The sequence below is a fragment of the Pavona decussata genome, unplaced genomic scaffold, assembly GCF_977016875.1.
Source record: "Pavona decussata unplaced genomic scaffold, jaPavDecu1.1 SCAFFOLD_416, whole genome shotgun sequence".
Taxonomy (NCBI): Eukaryota; Metazoa; Cnidaria; class Anthozoa; order Scleractinia; family Agariciidae; genus Pavona; species Pavona decussata.
The window spans coordinates 1,460,133-1,485,725 of NW_028145778.1; the positions used below are offsets into that span (position 1 = coordinate 1,460,133).

Genomic DNA, 25,593 nt, shown 5'->3' on the forward strand with positions numbered 1-25,593 from the left:
GAACACAAAGCAAAACAACAACATTTAAAATAACAACAAATCACAACAAACAGGTTTCGAGACAAAAAACTGGTAACTCGTTCCCAGGCTCTCATCGTTATTCCGTCTCTTATGGTTGCATTTTGTGTGCTTCGACGGTTGGCGGTCTTTTACAAACTTCATTTATAATTTATTACGGGAAAGACAGATGTTTTTCTTTAGAGAACCATTATTTGGTGTATTTCTTGGGCTGAAATGAAAACAAAACTTGAGGAAGCTGTGGTGTATATCGATTCCTGGAGTGAAAACAGCCCGTCTTTAACATCGTATTAAAAACAAGAAAGAAACCGAATCTCTTGGGTTCACTCAACGTGACGTTTCTAATCCCGTGACTGCATAAAGTGACTTTTACCGATATCCAGTTGTAAAGTCAACCGACAAAATGGCTTCTCATCGTTTCAGCGACCTTGGTGCACTAAATGGGTCATTAAGTGAAAGACAGGACACGATGTTTGATCGTTATTTAGATGAAATGAAGCCGTTTGTCCTTCGTCTTCCTCAAAAGTCAGGTAAGCTTAAACCTTTTCATTGTTAGCCTCTTATGATTATTGATTGTGCTAATTGACACTCACAGTTTAAGCAGGGTTTGGAGTTTTGTTGTATGTTTGAGGAGAAAACATCGTCAAAAATCAGAAACAAATGCCGCCATGCCATAGGGTTTAAGATAATGACATTGGGATTACTGTAATAATATTATTCATAACTTCATTACTCCAAGTTGTTCAACTGTAAATCCCTGTTGATTGATTGTGCTCGGGAAAGTAATAAAAGCTTGGACAGGGGCCGAAACTGAGATCATAGTCAGTCTTTCACTGAAGAAGGCTTTTAATTAATTAAACGACATGTCTTCTGTTTTGTGGTGCTATGTTTTGTAAACACACAATTTTTGTTTACAATTCAGAAATGCAATACCTAAGCGTCTTTATGCCTTAGTTCAAAATCCTAGCCAGTAGTAGAGTATCTTTAAACATTTACAGATTGCAAGGAAAAGAGTGAAATCTAGGCACCTGCTCTAATAAGGGCATTTTCTCGGGAGACAAAAACACAGCTAGTAATGTGTTGTGCCCTTGTGACTTGAGCATGTTATCAGTGCCATTTTTTTTTCAGAATTTCTCATGTGCCAAAACTAATGTAGTTATGGTACTGAGGAAATCCAGGTTCTATTCAGAGAGTAATATTAAGTGCTAACTCCAATAATTATGTTAATAACAGTTTTAATTCCTGTTTTTATACTTGAGCCATAATGGCTCAAGTATAAAAACATGCAGGAATTAAAAAAACAGCCCCTAAAAGGTACCAGAATATTGTTGTCTAGCAATTTGTTAGACAACAATATTCTGATACCTTTTAGGGGCTGTTTTTTATAATTTCTATTGACATACCCTGTGTACTTGTATTATGGGGTTAAATTTTTTAAACCAGTTTTAATTTATTTTTATCTTCCTTGCCGATTCATTACCATAATCTTTTAAACAAGGAACACAAGAATCAATGAAACTGGTTTGAGAACTTTTAAACAAAAACCAATTCAAACCTGAACATATCCATTAAGCCAGCGACACACTTGGCGATTTTATCTGGCATGTCAGATATCGGTGATTAAATTCACCGGCATTCGCCAAGTGTGCCCATTCCCTCAATTTTCTACGTTTATTCCTGCGAATCGCCAGTAAAGCCAACCCATCAGGTTCCAAAGGACGATTTTATCACATGAGTTTTCAAAACTGCCATATCGCCGAGATCAACAAAAAAAATTGCCAGTCGGTGGCGAAAATCGCTTGCAATTTTTGCTGGTGATCAAATTCGCCGCGATCGGTGTATAAAATGGCCAGGTGTGTTGCTGGCTTTAGACTCCCCTCCCCAGGTTCTCTTAATTAGTACCCAACCAGAAAACCATTGCCTCTCCAGTTAGTCAGAAGTCAACATTTCATTTTTTTTTTTTACAGATGTTAAGTTTGACTGCTGTTGTTAAGAAAACTTATATTTTATAACTTCTAGTTCAGTCTCAAATACATGTAAAGAATACCATGATAATCATTTTTATGTGATATACTGTTGACAACCCAGAGAATGGTTCATGAGATTGCCTGCCAACAAATGATGTGGACCTGTAAATTAAGAATAAAACCTTGCTTTTGTAAAGAAAGATTTATAATATTACAGGAAAATTTATTTGAGTTCATGTTTGTTTGCGATTGTTTGTAGAGAGGCAAAGAGTTGCATTATGGATCAAGAAGCTGTGTGAGCCTCCTGGACCAGGGACAAGTGGAAGGTAAATAAACAGACAACAAACTAATATATTAATAATTATACTGGCCTAAATGTCCAGTAGAGATATGTGTTGTCTTGAGGTGATTGGGGGCCAAGTTTTTATATGGTCAGCTCTAAGGTTTGGACTTGTAAAAGAATTTGCATACATGGGTGTTTCATCCAAGTTTTGCACAGCCTATCTGTGTAAATGTTGAAACTGCTCAATATGCAAGTACCTGCTTGTTCAATATCTGTACCAGTAGAATGTAAACACCTTGCCAGTTTTACAGTAAATGTGTGGTATAACCATACAGATTTTAATACTGACCCTGGTGGAAATCTTCAAAAAAAATCTGCAAGGGTATTTGAAGATATGTGCTAGGATTTCATAGGAACTTGAGAGGGATCCTTAGGATCTTTACTTCTAATCCTCAAAGGGCAACAGGCAACAACCTTGCTGTATCAAAAAAAAGTATTGTATTGTAAGTAGAGTAATATACCGTATTTACTCGAATGAGCGCCGCCCCCGAATAAGCACCGCCCTCGATTAAGCGCAGCACGTGGAATGGAATGGTTAATAAGCGCCGCCCTCAAATAAGCGCCGCAGCTCCGGTGCGGCGCTTATTCAAGTATTTCCATAAAATGATAAAAATACACTGTAATTGCTGCAATGCAGTTCTAAGCCAGCAATGGGAATTTATTTTCATCAATAGTGATGTTTTTCAGTTCGAAGTGAGTATATCTTGATGCTCTTTCATTCAATTCTCTCTTCAAAATGTTCGCGTTCTTCTTCAGTTCTTGCGTGAAGGCTGTAAACTTCAACGGTATGACAAGCCCAACCTCCCTCTTTCTCTTCCCTGTAACTGTTGCAGTAAGGAGGTTGTCAGCATTTGCTTGTACAGTCAAAATGTAGGAGACACGAAAAATTAAATAAGTGCCGTGGCGCTTATTCGGGTAAATACGGTATTGTTAGTAATGTAAATAATTATTAATTAAGTAGCCTGAATTGTGAGTTGTGTAAGTAATGTATTTTTGCAAATAAGAAAATTTAAAAAAACCCTTGCTGTATTTTGTTTTCTGAGTTGAATTTTGGCTGACATTGGTGTTTTAAGGGGTATTAATTTCCACCTTTAGTTCTGGGCATTGTGGTATTGCTTTTCTTCGCATGCCCTTGGTTAGGTGATTCTATGTTAAAAAAATAACTGCCATTAGAGACTAAAATTGGCACGCTCTTTTTGTACCTTTACAGAAAAAATCGTAACTTATATGCGCAGTTATTGCTTCATATGGTTAAACGAGGTCTGTTGGAGGAACCATTTACCAGGCGACCAGAGGCAGGACCGCTTCAACCACTACCATCTTACATGGTACATCTATTTGTATGTAGTCAAATGCAATAATTTATTATTGAAGGGCTTTGTTGAAAACTGTACAATGTACTTAATGGAATTTAGCAGTGAAATCCAAATTGCACCAAATTAGCTCTTATTTAGAACACATAGTTTTTGTTAAATAAGAGACAGTTCTTTTCCAATATTATTTTTGATCTTGTGGGCTAAATTCAAAGAGTTCGCCTATGACTTTTTTCTGACTGGTATCAGAGAAACAAAGCTGATGAACAGTTTCTTTTTTATCTGTTTTAAAACGTGTTTTAAAACCCTACAACATTTTTTGTGACGTACGCGACAGTTGTATGCAAACTGTAGGTTTGATTTACGTGAAACTATTTGTGTCGTAGGCCTGTTGTAAGCTTGTCGGATGCGACAAAGTTGTACCGTGTAAATCGCCCTTAAGAGACATGTGTCTGATATACTAAAAATTGTTTTAACAATTAAGTTAAAATTCACTGAATTTTTGCAAAACATGGGGATCCACAGTACATGTGGACATGTATCTGTCTAGTTAAACTTTTTTAGGACAATGTACATGTAGGGATTGTCAGGCACTCAAGTAATGTACTCAATTCCAAGGTGCCTAGCTTGTCACCGCTGAAAGTCTCTTTTAGCCAGCAATAATTGAAAATTGGCTATCCAAAAACTGATTTCCCATAAAATTTTTAAAGGATTGAGTGAATTTTTGAGAACATTTTTTCCAATAAGTGGGTGTCCACTAGTCTCTCTCGCAGTCATTTTTACTGTTGTCGCAACGGTCCTCCGCACACAACACTAAAAGCGGCTGCAAGGGAGACTAGGTGTCCACAGGATGCCTAGACACTGCTCTGGCTAAAATTTTGCCAAATATCCAACCTTTATATGCCTATACAGTTGTTGAGTAAAAATGTGATAAATACATTGTTTTTATTAAAACTCAACTAGTGCTCCAGTTGGAGGAAATATTAAGTACAAGAAGAAAACAGTAATTAACACATGTAGTTGCATGTAATTTGTGACACTACAACCAAGTACAACGGACATTTCATTAATTTATGAGTTAAAATAAATGCCAGGAATCTCATTAATAGTATCTCACAGTGTAGTTGTGAGAAATGCTATTTCTCTTATGGCAGAGGTCAACTATCTCGACCTGATATGTATGTTGCAGTAATACATCATTGTCATGTAACATGTGAATGTTCTTATTGCAGTCTATATACCTTGATGAACCAGTTAGCAAAAAAAGTGCTAGTGTGGAACTTGAAGAGGTAATTAAAAGTGCATTTTAGTAAATCTTTTGTTTTTAATTATCATCATTTGTTTTCCAGATATATTTGTGACATCGCTTTGAAATAATAGAACAAATAATCTAAAAAAAGAGCAAGGCTGATTTCACAAGGCTGCCTTTCGAAATATTGGAAAAATTTACTTCCCTGACCATGAAATCAGCCTTGCTCTTTTTGTAGATTATTTGTTCTATAATTTTTTCGCTGATTAGATCCTTCACTACAGGATTTGGTACTTTTATTTTGTTGCGGTGGTCCTTGTAAACATAGTTAATTACTGGTTTTTTTTTTTGAAAAAATAATTTATTGTTGCTTACTTGGTCCCGTGATGTTGTTGTCTGTAAATAATATTGAAGATCATGTTGACTGTTTCATTTCCAGGAATTTGGTCATCAGCCCCCGGATTGGCTCAAAGAAATTGCTAGCTCATCAGGTATTAATGTACATGTGCAACGTTCAAGTTGAAATCACAAAACTTTTGACAAACAGTTTCTGAAGTTCCAAAAATTCCAAGCAAACGTTGGAAACAGTTCATCAAAAGTTTTGTGAAATGCACTGTTAAAGTGAAACAAAAACTAATTGTGTCTTTCTCGTATGCATTTTCCTGCTGTTGTCATCATATATGTGTACAGTCAAGCCTCCTGTAAACAGACATCGTTTTAGGAGGTTGGAAATGTTAGTGTTTGTATGTAGCTGAGAACATGACCAAGTGTCTGCTTATGAGAGGTGTCCGTTAGCGGAGGTTCAACTGTACATGTATTTTCTGTGATTTCTGATTCATTTGTGGTTTGCAAGATCTGTAAACACTTCTAGATGTTTAGGATCTGAAATAAAGATGAGAAAAATGGAGATCTGAATAATATTATGACCAGAAACAGTTATAGGGATGTAGCTAAGAAAAGCCTCAGCAGGCAACATTAATAAGCCTGACCGGCTCTGTTGGATGGTGCATTTAAGATTAGCCTCAGGAACTTGTTCTATTGGAATTTCAGCCAGTGATAAGATCCCTTTCAGATGGTGAAATTTGCCAGTAGCTGGCTCTTAGTGACATCCTTGTGAACAGAGATTTAAAACAAACAGTAATAGTAAACTCTGATCAACCTTGCTGTTTATATTTTCAGGAAGTGTATATTCCGATGCATCTGGAAACTTTCCTCTGCATCAAAGAAGGTGACTTAAAAGTTTAACTCAGTTCCTTATTTACTTCTTATTTTTGATGTTGTGTGCGTTTCAACATTATGAAAAGCATACTTTCTATAGATAAAAGCTGAAGAAACTCGGTCATTAAGTAAAACGTGAATGATATCTTTAAACCAAAACTGGGCGTTGACTCTGTTTTTGTTTGAGTTTCTCAGGTTCACAGAAAAAAAGTAATAAGCTGATTTGTGTACTGGAAATTTAAGCCTTCAGGTCTTTAACTAAATACAGATCAACCACATTTCATTTTATAATTATGATAATCAATCTGTACACTGGAGTGGAATAGCTTTTATTTGGAGCAATTATTTGTTTGAGGTCCAATAATCACTTGTGCATCTCTTGCAGTAAGCCTTTTAATTTTCTATACATTTGTTGCAGAGAGTTACCGACAACAAGTGGTCTAAATCCAATTCCACAACCGAGATCCACGACTCACAGCAGCTCCAGCAGAGAGGAAAAGAATGGTTATGAAGTGGCTCCAGGATTTGATCATGTTCTTGATGAAAAGCGTTACAAGGGAAGACTCTCGCTAGGATACAATGATGATATTGTAGAGTCCAGATATGGAGGTCGTATTTCTCCACCATCTCATCGGAGTCCTTCAGAGTATCAGCACACTGACTCTGGTTATCCTTCAACGTCCCCTGTAAGTACACCCTAACGGTTATTTGGTGGCATCTTGGGCTCTGGGATTGGCTTCGAACTTTTTTTTTTGTTTGTTATCAAAATTATTAATGTCTACAGGGCTAGTGTGAACCTGGGGATGGGGCTGAAAACATGTCGTTCCGAGAAAAAGAGATGTTTTTAAAGGAAGTGAGGGATTTTTTTTATCCCAATGGGTGGTAACCCTGTGCAGCCAAGATGGGAATTGTAAAATGATAATACGAGCATGCTAACTATGTTAGGCCGAAGTGTGACTCAAGACCCCCATCACTTAGACTCTTTGGAGTTTACTGGAGTGGTAAAAAATAAAAAGGTCAATTTGTACATTAAATTTTGGGCTTGTCTGATGGCTTTACTGAACTATTTGTTTTAAATTTCTGTTTTCTCCTAGCCTTCTAAAACAAACCACTACAATGGATTTACAAAAGGTGGGTCAGAATTATTCAACAACTATTAATAATAATTATTACAGTGTGTGCATTCCCTAGCTTCTTCCATTCTAAGTTGAACTGTTCATCCCCTAATATTTAATGTGCAGTTTCAGAAAATATCCATACTCCCCCCCCCCTATGGATGGTTTTTTTGCTTTACACCCCCATCCCCCTGGGAAATTCCAATTTAGCTTCATACTTTGCTTCTAAAATTTTGAGTTTTAAGACCCCCTCCCCCTAGGAATTTCTGATTACTTTCCATGAGGGGGGGGGGGAGGTGGGTATGGATTTTTTCTGGCACTACACGTGGCTACAGGATGATAGAAGTAAGTTAATACAAGTACAGTCAACTCTCATTATAGCGGACACCCTCAGGACGTCATTTAGTGTCCGCAATAGCGGGGTGTGAGGATCAACAGAGGTGGCAGCCTCGGGCTTGAGCCGCGTTCCAGTTATCTGGAGTTATTTATGACTTAATATGTGGCGACCCAAAATATCTTGTAAGACAAGTTTAGCAACAGTAGTGAATCTGCTAAGCAGTCAATGAGAATGTGAGGATGAGAGCTTGCTCTCTCCTAAATAATCTGGAAGGAAAGGCTCAAGAGTGAAAAAGTTGTACAGCCCCTAATGAAATTTACGCAAAAATAAACATTCCAGAAGTCTTTTGAAGTGTGTTTTGACAAACGACAAACATCAGACTGCAATATATGTTACATGTGAAGTTCATGGTGTCCGCTTTATCGAGAGTCAAAACAATAAAGCTGTTATAATTGTACCACAAAAGTGTCCGTAATTCTGTAATAACGAGAGTCCGTAATAGCGGGAGTCAGTTTCAGTCAAACCCCTAAAGCTTTCGCCGGGGATCTGGATTTTGTTCGTAATAGCGAATGTCCATAATAGCGGGGTTTCCGCAAGGCGAGAGTGGACTGTAATGAGCTTTCCTTGGGATCACTGGGTTTTTTTTCCCCTTTCTCTAAAGGGTTACTGCCCTTTCAATAACATGCTGACCCTGAAGTTGAAAACTCAACCTGTCTTCCTGTCTTAGTAAGTGTTTATTTTGCAATTTACTTTTCTGTGTTGTAAAGGTATTTCATCTGTGAATGGAACTTTACGAGATGATCACAGTTTCAATCGATCAAGTGATAGAGAGGTAAGGCATCTTGTACAAGCCTGGAACATGTGTAACAAATTAATGTGTGTAGAGCTGTTGTAAAGTTCTGAGTCACATGCTGCTTTGATCTCAGCACCAAAAGGTGTGTGAAATTTTGAATAAAATTCAAACTAATGGCATTCAAATCCTAGCAGTATGCAGGATGTTTGTCCATGAACCTAGTTTAATGGCCTTAGCTCCCAACGAGTCTCCTGTAGCTCAGTGGTAGAGCATCCGAACTAGTTTAATCAGAAGATCTTAGGTTTGACTCCTGATAGGAGCACTCAGGTTTCCTTTTTTTCCGAGTGTGCCTGTGTCACTCACTGAAAAAATGCATCATTCTCACTGCAAACATACTTAAGTTTACCTGTTGATGCAGTCAAAGGCTTTCTTGAAGTCTTGAAAGTGACTATTACTCTCAGAGGAAGTTGATACTCCTTGAAACCCTCCATGATCCTCCTTAAGAGATGTGTATTTGCTGAGTACAATAGCATCTGTTATTTTACTTAATACTTATTTTACTTACTTCCAGGTTGAGCTAAGAACAAAAATGGTTGAAGCAAAATATCATGAAGATAAGCTCAAGCTTCAGCAGCAGCATGATGTTGCTGTTCAGAAGGTATTTGGAGATTAAATCACTACAGAGCCTGAGTAGCTTTACAGTAACATAACGTGAGATTTTTCTCTTTAAGATTCTGGACAGAAAGAACATGGAATTAGAAGAAGTGAAGTCACACTACAGAAACAAGATAACTGAAATGGAAGCTGCTGCTAAGAAACAGGAAAGAAAAGGTAAGGAGGGGAAAAAGAAGTATAAGGATTGAGATGGTCTCTGAGTATAACTGGCTGATTTGTGGTTCTTTTTATAAGAGACTTTTATCTTGCTTTTATTATGTGCAAGATGTGATGCAAGAAACAGTGATTTACAGTATGTTTTAATCTTGGCTACTGGTCTGATAACACTTAACAAAACATTAGTCTGGAGAAGACTGTAGGAAAATCATTGGCGTGCAGTTGGTCACTTTTCACTTTTTGTTGCAATATTCTTTTTACACATTTATTCAAACAGTTTTAACGTTCCGTTTAGTCTCTCAGCTTGCTCGAGAAGCACAAGCAATGAAGGAGCAAAGAGACCAGCAGATAACTGAGCTGAAGACTTTAGCTGAACAGAGTGGTGAAACAGCTCAGCATGACTTTGAGAAAAAGGTCAGTACCCCTCAAAAACAGCGGACAGCCTGAGTGTAGCACTTGCTAATAGGCTATAGGTATTATTTCCAAGGCTGAATGAATCATCAAGCTAGAAATCACACTAGGGGAAGATCAATACGAGGGGATACTGGAACATAACCTAACTAATAATGATACCTGACAAAACTAAGTTACAAGGAGTTCAGTAGTATTAAGGACGGTGCCTACTTTTGTTACTGCGCATACGTTCTGTGCATCTCAAGATACTCGGGTTTCCTATGGGTGGTGCCTACTAATACAAGGATATGTTTACGCGGTTTAAAACTATGCAGAGAAAGCAGAACTCAGCAAGTGCTTTTGGTATCCAAAAAGAAAAATTGGAGGTATAACCATGCATTTTTCAGAGATAACAAAACTTCAAAAATTATTTTGGAAAAAAAAAATGCCACACATTGCTTTGTATTTTACTGTTTTTTGTAGCTTTATTATCTTCATTATCTCTAAAAATGCACGGTTACCCAAATTTTCCTTTTGGATTTTCAATAGCCCTTGCTAAGATCTGCTGTCCCCGCATGGTCATAAACTGTGCAAAAATACTTCTTTATTAGAAGGCACCATCCTTAACAGGACTATGTACAACAATGCAAGCACTATAAAATTGTCATGCAAGCATCTTGAAGATTGAAATTGTGATGGAATTCCTAGGAATTCGTTGCTGTTTTTTAGTTACTTCAAGGACCGTTCTTTTTCTTTGTTAACTTCTTAGTCTACATTGTGAACAAAGACAAGAACTTGAATAATATTTCTACATTTGGAGCTTGATTTATGGCAAAATTATTTAACCCACCTTTTCCTTAATAGTTGAATGACAAGGTAGCAGAATTTGAGCAGGAAAAGTTTGAGATGCAAAAGCAACACACACAGAACATTCAAGAATTACTGGATGAAACAAATCAGAGACTGCAAAAAATGGAGACAGAGTACAATCAGCAGAATGCTACTACTGTAAGTACAGAAAGCCATGCTATTGATACAAGTTAGTGACAGATGCCTAAAGCCATTGTGCGTAAAGCTGGTGACACACGGTGCAACATTTGTTGATCAACAAATGTTGCAGCTCCTGTTCAACATTTGTGTGTCGTGAAGTGTTGAACGTTGACAAAGGCCGTTCAACACGTTGAACATTGTTGAACGCAGTTGAACGAAATAGAGATGATTTCTATTCCATTCAACAAGTTGCCACTTGTTGAACGGCGCTAACCAATAATTGTTTTCCAGTCTTAAGAAGCTGGTGACACACGGTTCAATATCGTGCAACATTTGTTGCTCAGCTTAAGATGTTGAAATATAAAGCTGTGCTTTATAATCAAGTCCTTTGAGAATGAAAATTCACTCTTTTTTCTTTCTGTTTGTTGTTCATTAGAGACTGGTTATTCAGGAATTGGAAACAAGAGTACAGCAGCTTACTCAAGAATCAGAAGGACTCCAAAATTCCAGATCTAAACTTGCAAAAGAAAAGGTAACAATGATCAGTATTTTTATAGCTTGCACGTGCAGTTTGTTGTTACAACATATTTTTTTCAATTGACTCAAGACTTTTCTATTAAGAACAAGAAAAAATTATGATTTGGGCACACACTGGATTTTAAGCTACACTGTACCATCTCCCCACCTGTCTGAACCTCTGAGCTGTCTCATTAATCTCTGTAAGCCCCTTCAAAACTAAACCACCTATATTTGTGGTGCAAACATCCTGGCGATTGTACTTGCCCTCCCAAAATAATGTAAGCCCATGGCATGCTGGAGGTAGCTGTTTTAGGCTGTCAACTTTTTGTTTCAATCTGTATTAAGCTGGTTTTATTGCAAAGCCTGGCCCACTTGAAATGCAACTTTCCCTTAGAGAATAAGCCCCTACTCAACCGTATATTTCAAATGAAACATCCTTCCACTAATGAGACTTCCTGAATATATAAACCAATGAACTGTTAGGATTAGCTGTTTATTAAGCTGTTTTATGCTGTTAGCTGGCATTAGCTCCCCCAGGCCCTCCCCCCGCTGCACTACCCTCTGTAGTAGCCCAACGCGCTGCAATTGTCTAGGCAAATTTTAAACTAGTGCAAAGAGTTGAATTGTTTTTCTTTCTTTTTTCAGGAAGAACTTGAACAACAAGTGGCATCCATGTCTAGTGAATTACAAGAAACTAAAACAACGTAATTTCGTTACTTTGTTATACATTTAAGACTGTCTTGCTTTGGTTATTAAATTCTTGAATGCATTGGTAATGGTTGTCATCTTGGGGTGGGGAGGGCAGGGTTGCAATACATGTCGAAAATGCCTTGTGGCATGAAATTTATCCCTGTCTACAGAGCTGATCAGTTGTCATTTAAGAATACTTATTGCATCTTAAATATAATGTTCTACTCCTTGGATAATTTCAGTTTCCATTTTGTGCTCAAGAACATCCTTTAAAATTATCTTTAAAAGTCACTGTCATTTGTTTACATGCAGGAGAGCTTTCTCAAATTGTTAAATTATGTGAGCAAAATGTTTGGCAGGCTGTTGAGAATTAGTGGAAATGAGGACCTAGTTGTTCAAAGCCCGATTAAGCTAATCCTGGATTAATGAGAACTTTGATTCAAGTTTAATTACTAAACAATAAAGGTTTTTGCAAAAAGATTTTCTCCCTCAGTTTTGACTTTGACTTTTCCTTACCATTAGCTTAAAATTAGACTAATTTAAAATAGTTTTAACAAGCGGGCTGAAAACCTCGCTTACCTTTTAATCGGGCCCAGAAGTTATAATGATTACAGTAAGACTATGCTCAAAATCTTTGAGTTGCATGTACAATATTTTAGAAATATTTAGTACTGTGTTGCACTTTTCTTACAGTCTGTCCAAAATGGAACAAGATCATTCCCATGCAATCCATGAGCATAGCACAATAGTGAAACAGTTAAACAAGAGGACAGATGCTAGCTTGGATAGTATGAAACAGCAACATTCTGCAGCCATTACCAAGGTATCTTTATGGTTTATTTTTTGTAACTTTTATAACTGTGGGAGTAATTCTTATACATGTTGTGTTGCAATAAGAGGCCAACAGACAACCACCTTGCATTTTCTGGTGAAACTTTACACTGGTTTCTAATAGACAAATAACAGTTATAATAAAAACAAAAGTTATTTCCTGTCTTTAGCATTTGAGAGGTTAAAATGGTGACAAGCTTAAGCATCTGGCCCCAGTTGTTCAAAGAGCAGATATCTCTATCCAGTTGCTGTCCAGCAGATAAAATTTACTGCAACCAATACATTTTATCCGCTGGATAGCGACTTATCTGCTGGATAAAGTTATCCGCTCTTTGAACAACAAGGGCCAAGGGAAAATGTCACAGGCTGTTTATGGGGCTAGTTATGCTAACAACTACAAGAACAAGGAAGAAAAAATAAAAAAGAATGAATATTTTTTATTCAGATTGTCATATTAGTCAACCTGGACTCTTTTACTATGTAACCGATGATACAATATTGAAACTGTTGAGGCATATTTTATTTTCATAAAAATTTTAACATGTAAAAAATGCTCTTATCCTGACCTCAATAATGATCTTAAGAAGTCAGCTCCAATGAGTCATTGTTGTGATGAATTTTCAGGCCACAGATACCATAGCAGAACTAGAGTCACAGGTAGCCCAGATGAAACAAGCACTGCAAGATGAGGAGTTTCAACGGCAGAGACAGCTTAGGGTAAGGGTTTACTTTGAGAGTTTTACTCGAGTAACCAAAGTTTACATCACTCAGAGTGCATAAAAATTACAATGTTTATAATTTCACAAAACTGATATCGATTTTCCAATGATATTTTCTTTGCTAATTGCATTTATTTTAATAGGAATTAGAAGCTACACACAAACAAGAGAAAATGAATTTAGAACATTTACATGAGAAGAAGGTGAGAACTTTAGCATTTTACTACATTTATATATATGATGAAATCTTATCCATTTACCAGTGGAGCAGTGTTTGCTTTAAAAAATAACAATGTACAGTTAAACCTGTATTAAGCAGTCACCCTCAGGGAATGGATATGTGACCGCTTAATAAGGGTTGTACAGAATGCTTGTCACACACAATAAAGACACATTTTTACATTTGCTAACTTAATGTACAGTTTATGCACAAAATCAATAACTCAGTTAAGAAACTGCAATGATAAAATGGTATGACAAAGGAGAATGGACCAATAAAACGTTAACACAAAGATCCTACAGTCAGTATTACAGCTCGTTAGAAATTAATTACCTGGCAGGCTATTCGTTACTATATTTTAGTGGCTTCCCCTTACAAACAGGTCAAGGCAATAGAAACAGCTTGTCGGGACTTAGTAAGAGTGACTGCAACCGCTTAATAGAGGTCAGAATTACAGTAATTAAGGTACCAAAGTAATTTTCGGGACTTTGACAACTGACTGCTTGATATGGTGCCGTTTAATACAGGTTAAACTGTAATCACAATTCTGTGTGCTTCAAAGTAATAATAATAATTTATTCATTTATATTGTGCAGTTATCAATAAAAAAATGTCAACTGTGCATTACATTGTGGCATTGAATTTGTCAGTAAAGTGATGATCATGTGATGATTTTTGGGTCGTGTCAGTGCACCCTAGTGTGTAATTCTGTTATTTTGTATCTAAAGTAAAATCGGGTTTGGTAGATTTTCAGTGGTGTTTGTTACTGTAAATAAGTAAATATGTTCATTGAGTGGTCACTTGACGCATCTTGTGAAGTGGACACACGACATAGTTTTCCGAGGTAGACCAAGGCTTGTATCCCAGGGGTGCGTCAGTTTTCTCACTCCCTTATTTTCAATTTGTTTTTGATTGCCTGTTGTTTACAAACCAATCAAATTAGGGTAAGCTTGGTTAGAAGCACTTTTCAGTGTATAAAAACGTTGTCCCAGTAGATGTCATTCATGAAACGCAAGCCTGTGCACTGAAATACGTGAAATATGAGCAGAAAAGTGAAATATGAGCAGATTGTGATGTTTATTTCAGTGAACTCTTTTAGAATGCATTGGCCCAGCAAATTTCGTTACAACTAAAAGTTTGGAGATGTCTAGTGGCCCACGTTCATTTTAGTAAACTTAGTTCTAAGCCACAAAGTGAAACTAGCTGTGGATGAAGCGGGTTGATTTTCAAATGATTTCAAACGATGTACGGGGTCAATAGATATATTGGTGTTATGCTCCACTTTTTAGAAAGGAGGTTTCATTTCCTAAGACCTTTTGGCCAGTTTTTGAATAAATCAGGTCTTTAGTGATACGCCTTTCTTTTTTTTGCTAGATTCGAGGAATTCAGGCAGAGCTTGATCAAGGTGAAGAGGAGTCTGAGAAGCGGATAAGAAAGTTGGAAACAGCATTGAAGTAAGCTCATTATTTTTATAAAGGAAACTAGTCCACTGACAGTGTAAAGTGGATAATGACTATATGTTACTTGGCGTTCCTGAAGTGAGAGCGCTGAACTCAATTTATTAGGGAGCTTAAGCACAGAGTTCGTGAGCCACGAACGGCAACCGGAAGTCGAATGTTTCCTTTTTTGGCGCGGTTTTGCTCCTCACAACGGACGGGAAAAGCTCTTGTTGGACATCTGTGGCTTGTCGTTACAAACGCGATGGCGTCAAAACGCTCCAAAAAGGAAAAAATTCGACTTCCGGTTGCCGTCCGTGGCTCACGAACGAGTCTGAGCTTAATGTCTCTCATTGTCCTTTGTCTTGTAAGGGCGGAATCTACAGTGTGTGTATAAACGGGCAGTGAAAATGTTTGGGAAACAACGACTGGATGCTGGTTTGTCTTATCATAGAAATTCGCCTTGGTTACTTGTACGATATAAAATTAACGTATTTTGGCAACCAGGGAGATTTTCTTCTAAAAAAAAGAAGCCAAGCAAGTCCAAGAAAATAGAGTAGTGTTTTGCTTCGGAGTTGTAGGTTGTAATGTTCCTAGTTATTTCTAGCTGCTTAAACTAAACCCCTACAGTGTAGTCTCTCAGTTCATTTGCTGGTGTGATCCTTCCTATACCGTCACTAATGGACACACTTCACACTTTCTTTTTTTTTTCTCACAGGGAACGTGAAGAACAAATTCAAAAACTGTCCGAAGTTCAGAAGCAGCAAGCTCAACAAGCTGAGTTTGCTCTGGAGGATTTTAAAAGTCAAGTGGAGAGGAACTCAGGAAGAATGTTTGATGAAATGAAAGCCCAGGTACAGTTTCCACTGATGGATTGTTCAACACTGAGATAACTTGTACTCGCTGTGTTTTGTTTTCTTTGTTACGTCTTGGAAGTGTTTCAGTGGAACTTACGTGAAAAAAGTGGCATTTAAAAGTGTGAGTCAGTCAGTCAGTCAGTCAGTCAGTCAGTCAGTCAGTCAGTCAGTCAGTCAGTCAGTCAGTCAGTCAGTCAGTCAGTCAGTCAGTCAGCCAGTTAGTCGGTCGGTCGGTCGGTCGGTCGGTCGGTCGGTCGGTCGGTCGGTCGGTCAGTCAGTCAGCCAGCCAGTTAGTCGGTCAGTCAGTCAGCCAGCCAGTTAGTCAGTCAGTCTTTCAGTCAGTTGTCCAATGAGCTACAGCTCTAGTGTCATATAAAGCAATTCACTGCTGTTATCTTATTTATGTATCTTTTTTGTTCTGAAGATGGAGAAAGTTGAAGAAGATCTAGCTCGCTCAAAGAATCTTCGAGAAAAACAAGCTAAGGAATTTAGTCGCCAGCTGGATGAACTTAAAATCAAGCACGAGAAAGAGGTGGGCTGTTCTTTTTTGTGTGCCACATTTTTCTGTTTCGCCCAAAGAGCAAGGAGATCCTTCCAGTCAAACTCCACAAGAAACGTCCATGAAATCAACTCGCGTTCAATTATGTTTGTTATTGATAGAATGTTTTCTATTGAATGTTATGTTTATAGAAATCTACTGCTAACTATTCACGTTTTGTCCCAGATTGCAGAGATTAACATAAGGAACGAGCAGGAGAAAGCCCAGACCCTCAGGGCTCACCAGATAGATAGGGACTCAACACTTAAACAACATGAACAAGAAAAGGTACTTGACTTCAAACATTCGGACACAAAATTGGTCAATCCAGTGTTTGAGTTCGTTGTTGCAGTGCTTCTCTGTGTATACCATTGCCAGTTGATAATTTCTTTTAAAATATTTTTAACAACTTCCTTTTGGAGACTTTCCGATTGATTCCTTTTCCAAAGTCTGGTGAAATCCATGTATCCATGAGGCAGAGTCACTATGATCTGCATTCACATTCGAACAGCTTATCAGTCTGTCATACACACATTTTTGACTTGCCGTTAAAATTTGTGACTTAAACTAAAACAAGCAGCAATGACAGTGCGCTCAGCGCTGTAAATTTGCACGTTCTGTTTTGTTCCTCTGTGGAGAGATCTGGGTTAATTTTGCACTGGCTCCAGTGGCAGAAAAAAAGGAACAATTAGTTTTATCGCGTAACGAAGTAAGTGCTTGTATGGCCAAGCGCTCAAAAGGTAAGCTATGACTGAAGCTACATACAAAGACCTGTGAGAACTTTACGGCCTCATCCGATTATTGTGGCTTCATTGCTCACCTCAAGAATACCGGGTCCAGGAAGTTGACCTACCTCCATCCATGTTTATCCATCGTGATAAAGCTAAGCCCTGGTGACCGACTTAGCATATGATTCAGTGGTGTGTCAGAAAAAAAAAACTCTCTTTGTGGTGTTTGTCTGCTTATTTTGTCTGTTTATTTTTTGCATTTAGGAAATACAACTGGAGAAGCTCCATCAGAAAATGCTAGAGCACGAAAATCAGTCCAGAAACAGGGCAGCAAAAGACGCTAAGGTAATACAGACAGTATGCTCTTTCGGCTTGTCATACGTACGTAAATAGTAAAACACGGAACTAAAACGCGTGCGTCCACTGATCAATACAACGACAATTATTATAACTTTAACCCTTTCTCGCCCGAGGGAAATGCCGAATTTTTCTGAATCGCTAACTATGAACTGGGAGAACACATGTGATATACCATTTAAAAGGTATTTTCTGGAGTGTGCTATAAATCACTCCAACAGAGATGGAGGAGGTCACATATTAGAGTGAGAAAAGTCCAAAACGAAAGTTTGAAAATTGTCCTTTTCGTTGTACATATTGGGTATCCCCCTAAACTATAGCTTAATGTACAGCTCTCAGTGCATTGCTTGTTGTAAGATATCAACTGGACCCTTAACGTACAAAGAAAAAAATCTAAAAGTTTGAGGGGTAGTAAATCAAGTCTTATATAGGAGGGGGGCATTATTTTATGCCTTCAATTTGTAGATCTTTCCAAGATCTTCTGGTTGTGCAAATTTCACACAAATTGTCCAAATACTCACTATGAGCTCAGTAGTACTGAGCTCATAATTGCATCTTGTGGGTCGAACGTCGTACTGCAGTCCGTTAGTTTAAATATCTGCCTGATTATTGTGCATATGTTTGAGCTCACGAACAGGACGAGTAGAAACCGAGTCTTCGCTGCCTGATTTTCTCGCCACTCCAATCCCACCAAGGAGCCTGTTTACCTGTTGCGTTTGTTTACACTATTCATTTATATCGTCGTGATGACACTGAACTTTCTTTCGCAGTCTATTGCTGAGTTGGAGCAGCAAGTAAGAGATTTTCAAGAAGAGGTATTGAACTTGTGTTACTTCTGTGAAAATGATCACCTTAATTTAAATTTAGTACCTTCTGTGATTGGTTCACAAAACTCGCGCCACTCCGTCAACCAATCGTAAGGTACACGCACGCATTTTCCCGCGCTTGATGACAACATGTATTTGCTGCGAGTTTTGATTGGTTTATTGTGTTGTATGCGTTTGCTGTGATTGGCTAGAGAGAGAGAGAGTGATTCCTCTGGTTTTGGTTTTACGACAGCCAATTACAACTCGGAGCACAGTAAGGGTAACAAAATCAGAATTGAAGGGAAAACGTGAAGTCGGTGCTTTTCGCGGGAAAATGCGTTCAAGTGGCAAGACGTGATGGGTGTTGGTTTAGTATCTGATTGAAGAAACAGTGCGTGCTTGCGCTGATTTTTCGAGGACGTTTAGCTGAATGTGTTTATTTTACCATACACAGAGCTCAGAGAATAAAAACTAAAGCCCAAACTTTGATTACTTTTGACAGTTAGGAGAAGTTTCAGAGTGTGTGAATCATTGTTTGTTGTTGTTGACAGATAATACAAGCAAACTCCACGCACAAAACTCAGCTGATGGAGCTAAGTCTGTTGAGAGAAGAAGAGAAACAAAATTACAAGAGACAGGAGGAAAACTTGGTGAGAAGTGTAACGTGTGGTTTGGTTTCTACCTTTTGAAGGGCCGTACGGTTCTTGTAATTCGTTGTTATAATTGATTTCTTTATTTTTAGCAGGTAAAATTCAAGAGCCAGCTTGAACAACAAAGACTCCAGTTACAACGAGAACACAGCACTGAGATGGAGCAGATTCTAGAGAAGGTAAGCCAAGAGACAGTAGATCATTCATCTGTCAGGTTTTTCGCTCTGCTCTTGTATTTAAATGTTTAAAACAAAACAACAACAACACTACTTTTGGCTTTGGTCTAAGGTTAGTCAAATTTGTGAGCAAACTTCATTTTTGCTCAAAACTTTGAGTAAACAAAACGTAAACTACAGTGTGGAATTTAAGGTCAAATATTTGACCACCTGTTCCTCAGTATATTTTAGTAAAATTGGTTGTCTTAAAAGATGAAGAATAATAATATCAGGACAATTACTTACGTAAGATGATGGAAATGACACTGATAACTATTATTATTTTGCCAAAATTGCAGTTGAAATGACCAAAATATAACGCGAAAGACAGAACAGTCTTCATAAAGCCACAAAAGTCGCGTTTGTCTGGCACTGAATGTTCTAACGTTGTTTGAAAAATTGAGCTTTATCGCTTTAATTAGAAAAACTTGTTTTCACTTACACCTAACGCGTTTTTACACTAAAAATCGTGGGTTTGTTTGTGTTTGTAGACAAACAATAGGATGAAACAGATGGAAGAGGAATATGGAACCCGTTCCAGCAAAGGACAACAGGTCAGGATGCTTAACGATATCACCAGGATCTAAATAGGCCATTCCCGAGTTGCTTTGAACCTCATTGTGAAAGCGAGACTTCGTGCACAGTTTTTATCATGAAAATTAATTTTCATTCACCATACGTAAACATACCGGAATTCCTATTGATAAAACCCTAAAGCTAACGGTATTTGAAAAGCACATGTGGTAAAAAAACTGTCCCTTAACCCTCTCACTCCCAAGAGTGCCATATGGCACAAGAAGTCATTACGTGCTCAATATTGGGTCAATTTGTATCAAATTTGGACACCAAACAGATCTTGGAGAGATCCTCACGATGGAAGAATAAAATCATATACCCCCCTCCTACATAAGACATGATTAATCACCCCTCTATTTTTGGTAACTTTTTCCTCTTACACTTTTAAGACCAAGTCACCATTTGACAAGAAACTTTGTGCTGAGATCTGTAAATTAAGCTATAGTTTAGGGGTATACCCATTGTATACGTAAAGTGAGATGTATTTTAAAGTTTATATTTTCTCGTTTTAAACACTTTTCATTCTTTTCTGTTACTTCCTTTGTCTTAGCTGGAATGATTTCTACAATGCCCCAGATAAAACCTTTTAATTGGTGTATTACAATTGGTGTAGGGGTTCACAGTTGCCGTTTTACAAAAATATGACATTTCCCATGGGAATGAAAGGGTTAAGGCTTGTGGTTTGACAATTGGGAAGCACAAGCATTTGATCTGTGTAGCATGGGGGACTTCCCTTTAAGGTTATACACGAATATCATATACGAAAAATATATTTGACTGCGGATGAAAGATTAAATGGAAGAAAGATCCTTGCAGTTAGTACGCAACTTAAGCAGTTGCGAAAAGAAAATCTGAAATTTCAGGCTTTCTTTTCGGAACTGCTTAACTTGCGTACTAACTGCGTGGATCTTTCTTCTATTTAGAGACTATATAGTTTTGTGCTGCGCTAATAGGTATGGTTTTTTAGCCTTTATGGTCTGAAATAGGGTTTAAATTTTGCCCAGTTTGGTCTGAAATAGGGGAAGGCCAGTCTGGATTTGGGTATGGTTTTCACGAGTAAAATGGGGATTGAAGGCCTCACAACTTCTACTCATATGTTTGCCGCTTTCATCTCGATTTTTTTGACCAACCTGCAGCTTCTCGTAATGAGGTTTAATGCAACTCGGAAATAGCCTTTTAAAGTTGCCTGGCCCTGCAGCGTTCTGCGGTGATGAAAGACAGATTACCTGAAACATTGCTTAGGATAACAACTCGTTATTCTTGTCAATAAAGTTTTCAAGAAATCTGCCTTATTTTCTGTGACGCAATATACGGTCGCTACGTTATTTAGAAAGCCTACGTTTTCAAAAGAAACGGGTAACGTTTCTTTGGAAGTTGGCATTGGCTAAGTACTTGCTTGTGTTTTGCAGGTTATAGAAACTCTAGAGGATGAAATCAAGAAACTCAAAGAAGAAATCAACCGGTAGCACTCATGTTTTATACGTTTAATTTTTAAGTTGAATCTATTTTCATTGGGCTTACATTTATAAACGAACGTATTGGTTGGAATTACTGGTTCAAGCAATTTGAGTGTCATTTAAAGACTCTCTTGATCACACAGAGCCAATCAATCACTCGCGCGATTTTCCCGGCTTGTCTGCTTTTACCTTTGACTTTGCATTCTAGAGAGAGAGGAATATCGAAGAAAGTGAGAAAGTTTTGTCGACTAAAACCAAAGTAGTTTTGGTGTTTTTTACATGTATTGAGCTTATAGACTGTTTTGCCTTATTTACAAGACAGAGTTTTTTCTTGTTTTCAGAACAAAAACAAGCTTGGAAAAGAAGCTTGCCCAAACGACAGCAAAATACGAAGAAGAGAAAGCGTCTGTGAAGAAGCATCATTCTACCATTGCTAAGGTTTGCTTTTGAAGTAGAAGAATTATCAAAAAACGGAGTCACCATTACCATGATTCATTGAATTTAAATATTCCGTTTATAGTTGGCCGAATTGTTACAAAAGTGACCAATCTTCCTGTGCCCTCATTGGATAGTCACCGCTCTATCAGTGTATAACTGGCAAAGATTTCAACTCCCACTCTTCTTTATTTTTTATTTAGCCATTTACGCTTCTTGATAAGTGGATATTTAAAATGTTAAATTTCAAATGTTAAGACCAACAAATTTTGTCATCAGTGCACCCCTCCCCCTCCCCCACGAATAAACAAGGTTACACTTGTTATTAGCACTTTGGTAGGCAGATGTAAATCTTCATGTGACGAGGATAACTCTCTGTGTGAATGAAACCCCTATATTTCATTGGCAATTTTAGAAAATGTAAATCCTTAGATCTTTTGTTTTTTCTTTTCGTCTTTATCAAGTAAGGTCTTGAAAACTTAGGAGTGGTAATGGATTCGTTCAGTCAGAAAAACATCGATTGCAACCACAGAGAAATTCTAACCATTACAAATCCTTTTGCTACCATCCATACTGTTTAGGTGTTTCAGTTTTAACTAACTTTGAATCGATTATTTTAACGCAACAACAAGAAAGACAGCGTAATCCCTGAAATTTTGTATTTTTCCCGCCAGTCGTTGCAGCAGGATGTTGAAACACAGAAAACAATGGTCAGACATTTAGAGAAACGCGTGCAACAAACGGAACTCGATTCACAAGAAAGAGTATGTACAATCTGAAAACTGTGTCGTTGATTTGACAATTTCTTTGTTAGTTGTAAGACCAATGAAACATATCATTTCTTTTCCTCCATTTTGTATGACAGATATCTAGATTACGATTGCAATACGAAGAAAAAATGAAAGGTCTCATGCCAGCTTCCCTCAGAGAGGTACTGTGAATACATTAGTTGTTTATCCATTCCTTCAACACGTCAGTTGTATTGATTATTTTTCTACAAATATCATAAAAGCTCTATTACCCCCCCCCCCCCCCCTCCCCCGTTTGAAGGTCATTTTTTTATAAGCCCACCCCCATTTCCATGTTAGAAATGCTTCAAAACTCACGTGTCGTACCAATCATCAACACATCAGTCAGTTTGCTTCAGGAAAACTTGGTATTCAAAGTACATGGAAATAGAACGGCATTGTGATTGGCGACCCATTACTTCTATGTTTCAGTCAGTTGTGTTGTTCAAACTTCACGATTTGAAATCAGCTTCTTAGCCCCCTCTTTAATTAACCCCCCCCCCCCCCCCCAACCCCACCCACCCATTCTCGAAGCCTGACGGTAAAACCATTATCGCTCGGTTCCAATTCCTCTATCAGTAAACAGGTATTTGTTTTAGCTTCCTGGCCCCAGTTGTTCAAAGAGCGGATAACTTTATCCACTGTATAACTCGCTATCCAGGGAAGCAAAATTTACTCCAACCAATGCTTTTGGCAAGTTTTCCACACAATCCCATTGTTAAATTTGGCATATGCTTCTACTCTGTTCTCAAATTATAGGACTATTTCAGATTTTACTCGATTTGAAGTCTCTAAGCATATCTTCTTGCTTTTCTTTCATCAGGAACTTGAAGATACAATTGAGTCGCTGAGACAGCAAATCTCGGTTCTGCAATCCCGTGCACGTGTGCTGCAAGAGGAACTGGATTCTAGAAACCAGTTCTCCTCATCTTTCAACGTTTCTCCTGTGCGAGACCAGGATGAGTTGTAATAATGCATCTTTCAAATACGAGTGCAATGTTGTCCTTTACCAGAGGCACATACCAGCGTTGCTAGCCTGTAAAACGGGCGTCATTTTTCAGGCGAGCGGAGGCAAGCACGGGGCGCGAGTCACGCGCGACGGGAGGGGCGCCCGTCCCGTCGCGCCCCGCGCTCGCCTCGTGTTTGCCTCCGCTCGCCTGAAAAAAAAAAGGCAAAAAAAACTAACGCCTGTTTTGCAGGCTACAGCGTTGCCCACAAAGAGTGATCCAATACTATGCTTAGGGGGGCCACGTGTGACCATGTGTGTACGGGAAAGACATTCGAACTCTGGCCCCAGTTGTTCAAAGACCGGATAATTTTATCCAGTGGACAAGTCGCTATCCAGCGGATAAAATGTATTGGTTTCTGTACATTTCCTCCGCTGGAAAACGATTTATCCGCTGGATAAAGTTATCCGCTCTTTGAACAAACTGAGGCCTGGTTTCCAGATGAGAAGAAGGTCGACATCCTTGCATTCTAAAAATTAAACTGATATATTTTGTAAATATCTTTGTAAATGCAATCATTAAATGTTAGTTCTACAGAATAATTTTTCAATAATGCCCTCTCGGTGTGAAACACCACAAATACTCAACTCGGATGTGATTTCAATCCATTTGCAAGTGTACATTTTTATTCATTGTAAATTTTTAATTTTTAATTTTCGAGGTCCTTTTTGTAAACCACTTTTTAGTGAAAAAGTTTCCTCATTAAAGATTGTCATTATTATTATTATTAATAACATTATTCAACCTAGTCCTATAAATAGTGAAGACGTGTAAACTTGTTTATAAAGTTAAGATTAAACAGTTTCCACAGTCTGTGTGAGTTTGATCAATGGAGGAAAATAAGTCCCGGGTATTGACATATCTACCTTGGTGGACTTCCGATTCTTTTTGTCTACTCGGAATAGAAAAGATGCGAGCTCATTAGATCATTCAAAAACTAACATTTGCTTCTACCCAGTTTAACATGTCATTTTCTGAAATGCATTTAACCGGATCGTGACTTTCAACAGGAAGTTCAAGTATAAAAGGGGCGTTGCTAGGCCATTCTCACCTTTAGATGTCAATTAACAATCAGAGCGTAAACAACTGACAAACAACATGTGCCTTTTTCTCCGGCTTTTACCGATAAAATTGGCCTAGTTTTCAGAATAACCCTTGTTAAACATATTAGAACTTTATATCTTATATTGCTGTGGTGATATTATAAAATTTTGAGGCACATTTTTCAGAGGGTGCATGTGTAAACAACTTGCACGACTGAACATCGTCCAAATTTGCATCTCACGCCTACAAAGGTGTGAAATGAAGGAGGGGCTTCGCTTCTTTACTATGAAATGAGTTCTCTAATAATGAGAAAACCTGCCCCAACTCAGACACTGAAGAGATTTGCAATAGCAGAACTTTCCTGTATGCTGCAGGCCATTTTTGAAGCTCTCAATTCAGGTTCGTGGAAAAATTTGAATTCAGTTGGCAACGCCACGAGATTTCTCCGTTACAGAGTACATTGTATCAGTTTTTTATACACCCTGTGTCGCAAAAAACTATGTTAACACTGCAATTTTTCTCACACTTCCCTCTGTAACAGTCCTGAGGAGACCTGGATGGGGAGACAAAACTCCACCAAGCCGTTTTAATTTTCCACCAGGGAGGATTTTAGAGGAATGTTGGTTGAGTAACTGTGCACATATGGCTAGGAACACGTGATGTTTAATACACTTAGTATCAAGCCTATCTATTGAAACTGGATATTAGTGGCGTACGTATCTTCTTCGTGTCGAAGGGCCGACTCTTCCGGGATTGAGGTTCTTGTATTAACTTTATGTGTTCGGAAAGCCATTTCCTTCGTTTTACAGGTGCGGGGATTTTTCATAGTCAGCTGGCCCAGGGACCCAGACCCTCAGCGTATTTTCAAAATGCAGATGCTTCTTCGTCAGTCTTCAGTGGCCGCCAAATCAAATGTCGATTTTATTTCAGATAACCCCCTAACAGGATCAACTGTTGACAAAACATCTATATGTGCTGTGTTACAAATCTTTGATATCAAAATTGGTGATAACAAATGACCATGAAACCCCCGCTGGGAATGGCCTAAACCTGGTACTCGAAAGTGCACCATCACCAACACTTGAACAACATGCCAAGGCGATTGGAAATGACACACGCACGAATTAGATCATGAAACGAGCAGTCGACACAA

The 25,593-nt window shown here is 38.1% G+C and overlaps 1 protein-coding gene across 1 annotated transcript; it reads left to right on the forward strand.

Moving 5' to 3' along the window:
- Positions 1-97: 97 nt before the first annotated feature.
- On the forward strand, positions 98-24,209 carry LOC146450996 (centrosomal protein of 112 kDa-like). The gene is made up of 32 exons (XM_085099860.1): positions 98-548; positions 2,245-2,311; positions 3,539-3,656; positions 4,874-4,930; positions 5,330-5,381; positions 6,070-6,118; positions 6,527-6,794; positions 7,203-7,239; positions 8,328-8,392; positions 8,925-9,011; positions 9,085-9,184; positions 9,480-9,598; positions 10,442-10,585; positions 11,004-11,099; positions 11,732-11,790; positions 12,470-12,599; positions 13,232-13,324; positions 13,470-13,529; positions 14,921-15,000; positions 15,701-15,836; positions 16,264-16,371; positions 16,564-16,665; positions 17,370-17,450; positions 18,233-18,277; positions 18,820-18,918; positions 19,011-19,097; positions 19,625-19,687; positions 21,119-21,171; positions 21,508-21,604; positions 22,276-22,365; positions 22,467-22,532; positions 23,213-24,209. Exons 1-32 carry the CDS (start codon positions 422-424, stop codon positions 23,357-23,359), a joined length of 2,982 nt encoding a protein of 993 aa, XP_084955986.1. The 5' UTR covers positions 98-421; the 3' UTR covers positions 23,360-24,209.
- The last annotated feature ends 1,384 nt before the right edge of the window (positions 24,210-25,593 follow it).

What these genes read in the sequence shown, in the direction of transcription:
- LOC146450996 (XM_085099860.1), top strand. Translation starts at nt 422, where the DNA reads ATGGCTTCTCATCGTTTCAGCGACCTTGGTGCACTAAATGGGTCATTA. An exon ending in CTAAACTTGCAAAAGAAAAG is followed by an intron (nt 11,100 to 11,731) that starts GTAACAATGATC and finishes TTCTTTTTTCAG; the next exon opens with GAAGAACTTGAACAACAAGT. An exon ending in GTTCCAGCAAAGGACAACAG is followed by an intron (nt 19,688 to 21,118) that starts GTCAGGATGCTT and finishes TGTGTTTTGCAG; the next exon opens with GTTATAGAAACTCTAGAGGA.